The sequence below is a fragment of the Chinchilla lanigera genome, unplaced genomic scaffold (genome assembly GCF_000276665.1).
Source record: "Chinchilla lanigera isolate Chin_1 unplaced genomic scaffold, ChiLan1.0 scaffold00065, whole genome shotgun sequence".
Taxonomy (NCBI): Eukaryota; Metazoa; Chordata; class Mammalia; order Rodentia; family Chinchillidae; genus Chinchilla; species Chinchilla lanigera.
In genome coordinates, this window is record NW_004955466.1 from 6,063,018 (window position 1) to 6,075,737 (window position 12,720).

The 12,720-nt window shown below is 47.7% G+C and overlaps 1 protein-coding gene across 1 annotated transcript in view; it reads left to right on the forward strand.

The window, feature by feature from the left end:
- Positions 1–12,489: 12,489 nt before the first annotated feature.
- The window catches only part of Sgpp1 (sphingosine-1-phosphate phosphatase 1), a gene marked incomplete at its 5' end in the record, with an annotated part of 28,233 nt that continues 28,002 nt past the window's right edge, over positions 12,490–12,720 (forward strand). The window contains one exon of the mRNA XM_013522009.1: positions 12,490–12,699. Coding sequence (XP_013377463.1) covers positions 12,490–12,699 — 210 coding nt within the window. The remainder of the gene's footprint in view (positions 12,700–12,720) is intronic.

The following is a 12,720-nucleotide window of genomic DNA, read 5'->3' on the forward strand; positions in this document are numbered from 1 at the left end:
CGGTACCGGGAACCGAACTCATGACCTTGCGCTTGCCAGGCAGGCGCTTTTGCCGCTGAGCTAAATCCCCAGCCCCTATTATTCCTGTTTTGAGATGAGGTCTCATTCTATTGCCCAGGCTGGCCTAGAACTGGTTTCAAGCAATCCTCTTGCCTCAGCCTCCCTACTAGCTAGGACTACACGCATCAGGCTCTAGAAGCAATTTTGTATTCCCTGCTGCATATTCCATGAAGCCCTTTGGGTTTAAATAATTATGAGTTGGGTTTCTGCCACTTGCAAACAGAAGAGAACCTTGACCATGTATAGTGATAAATATAAACGGGCAACGATATCCAGGAATGGCCACAGTGCTAGACACCCGCAAATCAGGAGCTCGTAAACTCTGGGAAACGTACTAGTCTTCATTTATATATAACGAAGCACAGCTCCACCACAGTGGCCCCAGTTTTTAAAATTGTTTTATTTCTATTATTTTTAAAGTATGTATAAAAAAAGTATATCATGTAGGTAAAGGGTTATAAAATTTACTGAAATACAGGACCCCTGTGAGTTGAGGTCAGGTCTCTTGTAGAACTGTAACTGCTCTCATTGTTGAATTGATTTAGTAGAATATAGCTATTCATCTTTATGAATTAATCACATTTCATTTTCCATTCTCAGGGCGGCAATATAGTTCAGTGGCATAAGTGCCTGCCTGGCAAGTGCTAGGTCCTGAGTTCAATTCCTGGTACCCCGCCCCCCCCCACAAAAAAACCATTTTCCATTCTTGCTGTATTTTTTTAAATTTTTGCTGTGCAGGGGATCAAGTCCTGTAGAAGGCCTGGCTTCTTTTGCTTCTCAGACAGGATCTCATACCATATAGGCTGGGTTAGTCCTGAATACCTCGCTGGCTAAAACTGGTCTTTTTGTGAAACCTGGCTGTAATTTCTCTCCGAATTTCTGAGAAGGTCAGACAATGAGTTAGTTTTGCTTTGGTGATGTAGAACATTGGTACAAATGATTCTGTTTGGATTTTTATTCCGATCAGTTAGGGCCCGGTGTCTGGGGCTCGGTCCAAAACAATGGCTTCCTGTAAAGCTAACAAACATATCCCCAAGCAGATCCCCATTCAGTCCATCTCTGTTAATATACTTCAAGTTGTTGAGGAGCTCATTTCTCCATAGATGAGGTATTTATCTATTTGTATATGCAAGTATTATCTCTTGGTTAGTAGAGAGTTCTGAATTATATTGAGAATGAACTTGTTAAAGAATATATGTAAAGAGCTGGGCATGGTGGCGCATGCCTGTAACCCCAGCACTCAGGAGGCTGATGCAGAAGGATCGTCGTGAATTTGAAGCCAGCCTGCACTACACAGTCAGTTTGAGGCCAGCCTCAACTACATATCAAGACTCTGCCTCACAATTCTGGGCAACCAAGGCAAGGCAGAAGCATTGCAATTCCCAACTTGAAATTATACTATAAAGCTATAGTGATAAAAACAGCATGGTACCAGCAAGAAAACAGACCTGAAGATCAGTGTAACAGACTAGAAGACGCCGATACAACTCCAGACAGACTCAGCCATCTTATATTTGAGAAAGGAGCCAAACACCTTCATTGGAAGAGAGATAGCTTCTTTAATAAATGATGCTGGAAGCCGGGGGTATTGCACACTCCTGTAATCCCAGCACTCAGGAGGCTGAGGCAGGAGGATCATTGAGAGTTTGAGGCCAGCCTGGGCTACAAAGTGAGCTCAAGGCCAGCCTGAACTCCATAGCGAGACCCTGTCTCAAAAAGACCAAAAAAAAAAAAAAAAAAAAAAGAAAAGAAAAGAAAAAAAGAAAAAAGATGCTGGAAAAACTGTGCCCATGCCAAAGATTACAATTGGATCCATATCTTTCACCATGCACTAAACTAAATTTGAAATGGATCAAAGACCTAAATATTAAAACAGAAACATTAAATCTGCTGGAAGATAGAATAGGTAAAACTCTTCAAGACATTGGTATAGGCAAAGACTTTATGAATAAAACCCTGATTGCACAGGAACTATCATAAAGAACCAACAACTAGGATCTCATCTTATTAAAAAGCTGTTGCATAGCAAGAGAAACCACCAACAGAGTGAAGAGACAACTCACAATGTGGGAAAAATGTTTCCAGCTATTCCTCAGACAAAGGATTACCATCAAGAACATATAAAGAACTCAAAAAAATCAGACCTCCCAAATTTATTTTTATGTATCTATGTATTATTTATTTTTGTCTCTTTGAGACAGGGTCTCGCTCTGCAGTCCAGGCTGGCCTTGACCTCACTTTGTAGCCCAGGCTGGTCTTAAACTCACAGCGATCCTCCTGCCTCAGCCTCCTGAGTGCTGCGATTACAGGTGTGCACCACCACACCTGGCCATCCCAAATTTAAAGACCCAGTCCAAAAATGGGCATCTGAGATGAATACACATTTCTTAGATGAAGAAATACACACAGCAAATAAATATATGCTCAACATCACTGGTCATTAGAGGGGTGAAAATTAATTTTTTTTTTTTTTTGGTACTAGGAGTCAAACTCAGGACCTTGCACTTGCTAGGCAGGCGCTTGTGCCACTGAGCTACATCCCCAGATCAGAGAGGTGCAGATTAAAACAACCCTGAGATTACATCTCACCCTGGAATTGCTAATGTCAAGAAATCAACCAATAACCAATGCTGGAAGAGCCCCCGCCAGGCCCCGCCTCCCAGCGCCACAGTTAGCTATAAACTTGTCAGTGCAGCAGCTCCTGTCACACTTAGAGCCCTACCTGTGAGCGTGTGAGGGCTGTGGGGGGAGGGCAACTCGATGTGAACCCTAACAGTGCCACATGCCTATAATCCCCACACTCTGCGAGGCTGAAGCAGGAAGGCCTCAAATTGTAGGGAAGCCTGGGATATATAGCTAGTTCAACACCAGCCTGGACTACATGGTGAGACCCTGTCTCAACACACTTTTTTTTTCTGTCTTTTAGAGACAGGGTGCCGCTATGCAGTTCAGGCTGGCCTGGAGCTCACTTTGTAGCCCAGGCTGGTCTCCAACTCGCAACAATCCTCCTGCCTCAGCCTCCTGAGTGCTGGGATCACAGGCATGCACCAGCATGCCCGGCCTTTCAACGCACTTTTAAAAAAATTACAGTATCACTGTAATGATCAAATGAAATACTGTAATTTTATGGAAATATATAATTATTTTTATATTGTGGTACTCTTTTTTTTCTCTCCTTAGTACTGAAGTTTGACCCCAAGGCTTTAGCACTGAGCTACATTCCCAGGGCTTTTTGTCCTTTTTATTTTTGAGGCAGTCTCACTAAATTGTTGAGTTCCCCAGGCTAGACTCAAATTTTTAACCCTCCTGCCTCAGGCCTCCCAGAGAGCTAGACTGCAGGTGTGCACCATCTGTACTCTTGATGACTCCATGTATTGTCTTTAACTTCAGTTAAATACATTTTTTGTGAAAATATATTTTAAGAGCCAGGCATGTTCAGAGCTCTGGGAGGCTGAGGCAGGAGGATCACAAGTTTAAGCTCAGCCTGGGCAATTTAGCAACTGAGCAAGAATCTGTCTCAAAAATAAAAGGCAAGTGGAGTACCATACGGTGGCGCACTCCCGAGGCTGAGGGTAGAGGTTTGCCACGGGTCGGAGGCCAGCTTGGGCTTCACGGTGAGACCCTGGCTCGACCCCCACTCTCCTTTACATAAAATAAAAAGACAAAACAGGGCTGGGGATGTAGCTCAGTGTGAAGGCCCTGGATTCAATCTTCAGCCCTAGAAAAGAAAAGAAAGAAAATATACTTTTTTTTGATGGTCAGACTTACTTATTTATGTAGTCTATCATTAAGTTTATTGGTACAATTTTCTTTCTTTTTTTTTTGGTTCTGGGAATTGAACTCAGGACCTTGTACTTGCTAGGCAGGTACCACTGAGCCATATCCCTGGCCCCTATTGGTACAGTTTAGATATACAGATCGATCACATTCATCATAGGGAATTTGTACCTGTACATGACATCTTTTTTTTCTTTTTTTGTCTTTTTTGAGACAGGGTTTCTCTCTTTTTTTTTTGTACCGGGAATCGAACTCAGGACCTTGTGCTTGCCAGGCAGGTGCTTGTGCTGCTGAGCTATATCCCCGGCCCTGAGATGGGTCTCGCTGTGCAGTTCAAGCTGACCTTGAGCTCACTTTGTAGCGCAGGTGGTTCTCGAACTCACCATGATCCTCCTGCCTCAGCTTCCTGAATGCTGGGATTACAGGCATGCACCACCACGCCCGGCTTACATGACTTATCTTGATTCCCCTTTTTTTCCCATTCTCCTCCCCTTCCTGGAACCCCTCTTTCCCTCCTTATTTACAAAAGCTTTTTTTCCATTTTATCCTTCTTTCCTCATTTCTTCCTTTCCTCCCTCCCCCGCTTCCCTTTCCTTTTGAATAACCTCTTCCCATTTCACAATATCTGTTACATTTTGGTCCTTATTTAGACTTTTGGTTCCTCACATTAGAGAAACAATGGGATATTTGCATATGTATGTCCGATTTATTTTACTTAACAGCATGGTCTCAAGTTGCATCCAAGAAGATACATTTTGAAACACCTGCACTCTATTTTTTTGAGTTTATACTTTTAAAATTCTGCCTAACCTGGGCATTGTGGTGCATATCTACAATCCCAGCATTCTAGGAGGCTGAGGCAGGAGGACCATGAGTTCAAGCCCAGCCTGGGCAACTCAGTGACTTAGCAAGACCCTGCCTTTAAATAAAAAATAGAGAAGTGCTGGGCATGGTGGCACATGCCTATAATTCCAGCACTTGGGAGGCTGAGGCAGAAGGATCGTTGCTTGAGACCAGCCTAACCAGCTTGAACTACATAGCAAGACCCTGTCTCAAAAAGACAAAAAAAAAAACAAAAAACAAAAAAAACAAAGAATAGAAAAGGGCTGGAGATGTAACTCAGTGCAAAGGCCCTGGGTTCAAATCCCCAGGACTGCAATAACAACATATGAAAAAAATTTTAAAGGCAAAAATTATAAAGTCAAGACATCACTTTGGTTTCCCTGCCTAGTAAGCAGACATTGAATGGACTTGTAGCCCTCATGATTTACCCGTGACACTGTCACCAGCTTGCGGGGGAGGGGGGGAGGGGGGAGGTTCTTGCTTCAGTGGTAATGGAAACTAAAACTGAGGTAACGGCAAGAATTTACACGCAGAGCTTTAACCGGAAGTTCCTGATGGAGAAGCCAGCCTGGGAGGGTAGCTGGGAGGAGCGCAGCACTTGGCCTGCAACCGTCAGTACACGAGTTCAATCCCCAGTATGTCCAAAGAAAACTCTTAAAAAGGAAGTTTCTTCTAGAAAAGTAACAACGCTGGCTGTGCCACTGGCAGCCACAGGAAGAGAGAACTTGGTTAGTCCGCAGACAAGAAAGTTATGTACAAAAGGGGGCACCTCACTTTTATGGGGTTGCAGAGGAATGCTGTGTCTCAGAAGTACCCAGCCAGACCTGGTGGCACATGCCTGGAATACCAGCACATGGGAGGCTGAGATAGGAGGATTTCAAGCTGGACACCAGCCTTTGCTGTGTAGCAAGTTCAAAGACCAGTATGAATTACATAGTAAGACCCTGTCTCAAAAAACAAAACATAAGCTAAAACAAAAAAACACTAAATAATGTTCACAGACCCAAATAATTTGAAAAAGTAAGGAAAGAGGCGATAGTGAGCCATTGTTGAAGAATATTCCCCTTCTGGATATGTACAGAAACTTGTGTCTGGCGGTGATACTATTGCTTTTTTTTTTTGTACCGGGAATTTTTTTCTTTTTTTTTTTCTTTTTGTCTTTTTGAGACAGGGTTTCACTACATCGTTCAGGCTGGCCTCAGACTCACAGTGATCCTCCTGCCTCAGCCTCTCAAGTGCTAGGATTACAGGTGTCCGCCACCATGCCTGGCTTGTGGTTTTTAAAATATGATTTTCGGGGCTGGGGATTTAGCTCAGCGGCAAAAGCGCCTGCCTGGCAAGCGCAAGGTCATGAGTTCGGTTCCTGGTACCGGAGAAAAACCAAAAAAAAAAAAAAAAAAAAAAAAAAAAAAAAAAAAAAAAAAAAAAAAAAAAAAAAAAAAAAAAAAAAAAAAAAATATGATTTTCTAGGCCCAAATTGAGAACATCGAAGGTTGCTCCACCTATTATCCTGAATGAGTAACTTTAAACCACACTTTTCAAACTACAGTCTAACGGTGGCTTGAGACTGTTCCTCCACCTTAGCGGAAGTGCTGAAGTCAGACGCATTCGGGAGAATCAGACAGTTCAGCGACTGAGCCAGTCCCTCCCTCAAAACAAAAAAAAAAATCGAAAAGGTGAGCGGGGCAAGTAGCTCAGTGCAAGGACTCCGGCGCCCCCGCCCCGCAAACCACAGTTCCGAGTCTGGACTCCGCTCCCTTCCCTCGCCGACATGCCCCTGTGATACTCGGGGAACGCTGAGGGGCTGCTGTGAGCCACCGAGGGAAACTGCTGACCCCATCGTGGGCTGCGCTCCTCGGCCGCAGTGTGTGGTCAACGCCGCGGGTTCCACGCTCCTTGGACTGGCCACGTTTTCAGTTTCCCAGGGGTGCGTCAGGATGTGCCATTAACAAAAGTCTGGGAGCATGTATCTCAACGCACGGGAGCCAGGCCACGTACCATTTTTAACCATTGGCTAGATCGCGTCAGTACAAAGATTGTCTTCTATTTGCTTTGCCGAAGGTCTTCCGTTTGCACTCGTGCGCGGCGGCACACGCATGTAAGCCCAGCCCTTGGATGGCTGCGGCAGGAGGATCCCATGAATTCAAAGCCAACCTAGGCTACATAGTAGAACTCTGTCTCAAAAAACAAAACAGACAAACAAAAAACAGTATTAGCATCGAGCCCTGACTAGGCCAGGGCATTACACTGTGATGAGAATAGCTTTGAAAAGAATGAACCGACTATCCTCCAAATAAATTTAGAAATACTACTGTGTACGCTCTGTCCGGGTACTGAGCATGGGTGCGTCAGAGGGATGAGTAAACCCAGGTGTTGAAATGAAGCTCAGTTAGGTTTGCCTTTGACATCCAGACGGCTCAGAGTTTTGCTCCGTGGGAGGGACCTAGCTGGGGGTGGTGGCACACACCCTATAATCCTGGCCCCTGGCACTTTCTCTCCCCTCCCCAGTACTGGGAACTGAATTCAGGGACTGTCACACTAAGCTACATCTGCAGCATGAGATGGGATCTCCTTAAATTGCCAAGTTGTCCAAGCAGGGCTTCAGTTTAAGATCCTCTTGCTTCAGCCTCCCAGAGTGCTGAATTACAGAGTAGGGGATTGCAGATTTGCACCATTACACCTCACTTTCTTTTCTTTTCTTTTTTTTTTTTTTGAAACAAGGTATCACTATGCAATTCAGGCTGGCCTTGAGCTCAGGTCTTGAACTCCCAAAGATCCTTCTGCCTCAGCCTTCCAAGTGCTGGGATTGCAAGCATGGGCCACCGTAGCTGGCTCTTGCATTTTGCATCCTGAACTTTCTTTTTTCCTTTGGAGACAAACTCTCGCTGTGTAGCCCAGGCTGGCCTGGATCCTCCTGCCTCAGTGTTCTGGGTACTGGGACCTAGTAATCATTTAAGTGAAATACTTGTAAAGCAAGTGCTACCAAATATCTGCCAGACATGCTGGTGTGACTAGAAACTGCATCGCTAGGTCCATCAGACCTCCTTGAAGATTTGTCTACGGCAGTGATGGTGAACGTTTGTGAGTGTTCAGGGATATAAACAGCCTGCTGTGCCACGCATGCTACAGGTTCACCATTGCTGCTCTAAGGGGTGGGTGTAGCTCAGTGTGGAACACCTGAGGTCCTGGGTTCGAGCCCCAGCACCGCAGGGGGTTTGGATTTGTATAAGGACTAGAAAAAAGTGACACCCTAAAACCTGTAGTTGCCCTGGGAGTGAGCCAATGTCAATCAATCAACATCAGCCACGTTTTAATAATGCTCAGGCTCAGGGTTTTGTTCTTGTTTTTGTGTTTTGGTGCTGAGGGTCAAGTGCCAGGCCAGCGTTCTAGCTGTGGACCGCACCCTGCCCACTGCAGTGTCTCTTGGGGGAGTTCTATAGGAGAGGGCTTTTTAAGTTCAAGCATTCATTTATCCATTCCCTTGTTCAATAAACCTCTCTGAACTAGGGGCAGGGTGGCACATACTTAGGACCGTGGCACTGTCGGAGGCTGAGGCAGGAGACGCAGCAAGTTCCAGCTCAGTCCAGGCAATTTAGTGATTCAGCCAGATCCCGTCTCAAATCAAAAGGGACTGGGGATTTAGCTCAGGGCAGGGGACCTGCACTCAAACAATGAACAAACAACTCAGAGCAAACAAACAAAAACCCCAAAACAAACTATGGCTTGTGTCTGGATGTCCCCTCAAAGCCTCAGGCGGTCGTAGGTGGAGCTTTTCAGAGGCGGCTGGATCTAGAGTGCGGGGTGCTGGGATTCAATCAGGCTGGATTGGTTTGTAGTTCTGGGTGTGGAGGTGGGAAGGCCCGCCCTAAGGGCAGGGAGCCGAGGTGGAGTGTAAGGAACAGAGAGGGGGCTGCTGTTGCTGTTGCTGCTTCTCTGCTACTTCTCTGCTTTGCTGCCCTCTGCCCACCGTGAACTGCCCCGCTCTGCCCCACCACGCTGCTGTGGGGCCAGCCGATTGTAGACTGAAACTCTACAAACTTTGATCCAAGTAAACCTTCCCTCCTTTCACTTTGGGTGTTGGGTATTTTGTCTGAGCAATGAGGAAAGTAACTAAGACAGAAACACACACATGAAATCCCACCTTTCTTCTTTAGGAGCTACAGATATGGAATCAAGGATGGTGCTCTTGCCGGGCGTGGTGGTGCATGCCTGTAATCCCAGCACTTGGGAGGCTGAGGCAGGGGGATCCTTGCAAGTTTGAGACCACCTTGAGCTACAAAGTGAGCTCAAGGCCAGCCTGAACTGCATAGCGAGACCCTGTCTAAAAAGACAAAAATGGGGCTGGGGGGATAGCTCAGTGACAGAAGCACTTGCCTGGCAAGCGCGAGGTCATGAGTTCAACTCAAAAATAAAAAAATAAAAAAAAAATGAAATAAAAAGAGAGAAACAAAAGGACAGTGCTTCTGTCTTCAGCTAACTCACGTCTAATAGAAAAGACAGTCTCTGTGTTGCTTTTAGAGACAGTCTTACTACGTAATAAGGCTCACTTAGTAGTAGTTGCTCCCAGGGCAACTACAGGTTTTAGGGTGTCACTTTTTTCTAGTCCTTATACAAATCCAAACCCCCGGCGGTGCTGGGGCTCGAACCCAGGACCTCAGGTGTTCCACACTGAGCTTACTACAGGCTGGCCTTAAACTATGTAGCTCAGGCTGGCCTCAAACCTTCAGTCCTCCTGCCTGAGCCTCCCAAATGCTAGGGTTACCAAGCCAGGTTCAGGCGGGAGTCTTGAAGGGTTCAGCAAGCGTGGCCGCGAAAGAGTTCAAGACAGAAAAACAGTATGAACTGCTGGAGGTGTGGCTCAGACATGGAGCCTGTGTGTTCAGGGCCCTGGGTTCAGTCTTGTGTACACACACATGCACACACACACTCATGAACTCACACACAGCCAGAAAAGAGCACGAAACACTCAGGGAGCTTCATTTCAGAATGACAGCACATGGGGAGCGAGAAATCGGATACAGAGCTGCGGGGAGGGTCAGACCCAGCAGCAGCCGGCTGCCCTGCTGTCTGTTAAAAGTTCCCCAGCTTGTACACTATGGGAGCTGAAAGAGGAGGCAAAAAGCCAGAAGCAAACCGGACATTAAGATCACGGTAAGGCTGGGCGCGGTAGCACACACCTGTAATCCCAGTACTCCGGGAGGCTGAGGCAGGAGGATTGCAAGTTTGAGCCCAGCCTGGGTGACTTAGTGATTTAGTGAGACCCTATCTCAAAATAAAAAATAAAAAAGGGCTGGGGATGTAGCTCAGTGCAAAAGCACTGGGCTCAATCCGCAGTACTCCGCCCACCCCACGAGAAATCAGGATGTGTGGGGGTGAGGCTAAGGAAGATTTACTGGGCAGAGAAGACAGAGCACAGGCCCTGAGCAGAGAGGCTGCCGGCTGGGGCTCCAGCATCCTTGAGGATGGCTGTCTAGGGTGTTTTACCTAACAGTGCGCTTTGAAAGCTTGGACTCTGCTTCTTTACTAGAAGGTCAGGTTGTTGCCTTTCACCTTATCAAGAGGTTTAGAAGATTTTTACAGGGTTTGGGTGTTGCTGGGCCTGGCAGGGAAAACACCAAAACGCGCAGTTTGCCTTGTCTCTGTCTCCTTTCCACCTGTCTTAAGTCTCCTGTCCGACCTCAACATCATTTTAGCCTGTCCGCAACCTTACAGCATGGAGAGGACTATTATTCTACTGTGTAGCAATGGGGTTGTGAGGGATTTGTTTGCACAAAGTTACAGAGGAAGTCAGTTGAAGATACAACTCTCAGGCACAGCTCTTCTGACTAACAGTGTACTGAACGCCCTAACTCGCTTGTTCGTTTTTTCGAGACAGGGTCTCTGTAATTCAGTCTGGCCTTGAACTCACCCTGTAGCCCAGGCTGGCCTTCAACTTGCAGCGATCCCCCTGCCTCAGCCTCCTGAGTGCTAGGATTGCGGTGTGGGCCTCCACTCCCAGCTGGATGCGTTTCTAGTAACCCCTCAGCTCTACATTCAACTGTTTTGTAATCAACGCTGTCATGGAAATAAAAAAAGATTATAGGTTCAGATCAGAACCCTGTCTACGAGCCACAGCAGCACTGTTAGGTGGCAACAGCCTGGCAATTAGATTCTAGTTTCCGGTTTTAATTATGCCTCTAAGCACCTATGTGATTATATTTTATTAGATAATAACAGAAACCCAGCTCAAACAAACCTACACACAGAGGGAACTTTATCGGCCCATGAAATCCAAGGAAAGATTGAAAAAAACCGCATCGGAAAAGGCCGACTGCCACGGGGTTTATATTCTTCAGAAAATTAAATTAAGCAGAACGTCCTTTCCGCAGTGCTGGGGATGGAACTTAGCGGCGGGACCGCTGGGTCTGAGGCCATCGATTCCCCCGGGGTCCCGTCTCTGGCTGCACTCGCGGTTTGTCTCCCTGCCTAGAGTGTGAATGCCTTTTTGTGAGACACAGCCGGGGATGGGCTCGGATCTGCATGGAGACCTGAATTCGGACGAAAGAGCTGAAGTTTTCCTAGTTCCCAAAGCTCACTCAAATCTCCGCCCCTTCCTCCAGGCCCTGGCTGGGCCCTCGGTCAGGCGCGCATGCTCTCTCATCCGATGACTCCGCCGGCCTTCTAGGTATCTGCCTGGCCCTCAGTCTCCGGCTTCACCTGATTTCCTCCCAGTTCTCTCTCCAAAGTGCGTTCTGATGACGTCACTGGCAGTCTGCGAGGGCTCCCACCAGCTGTGTGTGGTGGCACACACCTGAGGCTGAGGCAGGAGGATCACTGCAAATTCGAGGCCAGCCTGGCTTACACAGTGGGAGCCCTGCACACAAAATGAAAGCCCTAGCTTGGTAGTCAAGTCTTTACAGTCCGATCCTATACCCCATTTCCTGTCACCCTCCGACTCTGTGTCCTATGCACTGTTATCGAATATATCTTTGCTTATTTCTACTTCCTATCTTTGTTTTCTCCTCCTAAGAAAGCCTGTGTGTGTGTGTGTGTGTGTGTGTGTGTGTGAGAGAGAGAGAGCCAGGATTGAACCCAGGGCTTTCACACTGAGCTACATCCCCAGCTCTTTTAAGTCAGGGTCTTGATGGACTCAAACTTGTGATTCTCCTGCCTCAGCCTCCCGAGTGCTGGGATTACAGGCCTGTGCCACTACACTGGGCCAGCAGCCCTTTATTTTTTGAGACAGGGTCTTGCTAAATTGCCAGGTGGGATTCAAACTTGAGCCCTTCCTGCCACAGCCTCCCAAGTGTGAGCTTTACTCTTCTCTGGCGGCAGCCCATCACGTGGAGTGAGAGGAAAAGAGAGTAACTTTCTCTGCGAAGTTAAAGTATTTCTAATAACGTCAGGACACGGGCCATTTTCCAGCCTGTTTCTTGGAAGTCATTCACATTTGTTAATTATAGACATTCGCCTTACCTGAAGTAACTTTCTGGAATTAAGAGTTCATCCGCTTCGTAATAAAACTGTTCTCTCTGGAAGTCAGGTTTGTAACCTGTGAGACAGGAAACCTAAGCTTCTAACTCAGCCTGGGGCTTCGCGAACCACGCCCCGCGCGGCTCCGTCTCCCCGCGCCACTCCGCGGCGCACGCCCTCAGCACACGCACGGCTGCCGCGGCACCCGAGCCCGAAGGCACCCGGCCCCGCCCCCAGCTGGCCCCTTGGCAGGCCACGCATCCTGGCTGGGTCCGGCACCTACCGCCAACCTCGCCACCCGTGGGCAATCGGCACGTGGCTTTCCGGATGTCAGCCGCCCCGGCCGCTCTGTAATTACTCATTAACGACCGCGGTCGCACGGCGCTCCCGTGGCCTCCATCCATCATTCACCGCTTGGCTCGGTGCCAACAGGATGTCCGGCCGCTCGCTCACCCGTGCAGCCCAGGAGCGCACCGGGATCGCGGCCTCTCCGAGGCGGGTCGGGCCGAGCGAAGCCCGCAGCCCCGGCGCCCTCGCTCCGACCCGGGGCTGCGGGTGCCGAAGGGGGTACGCCGGGTGGGGCCCGAG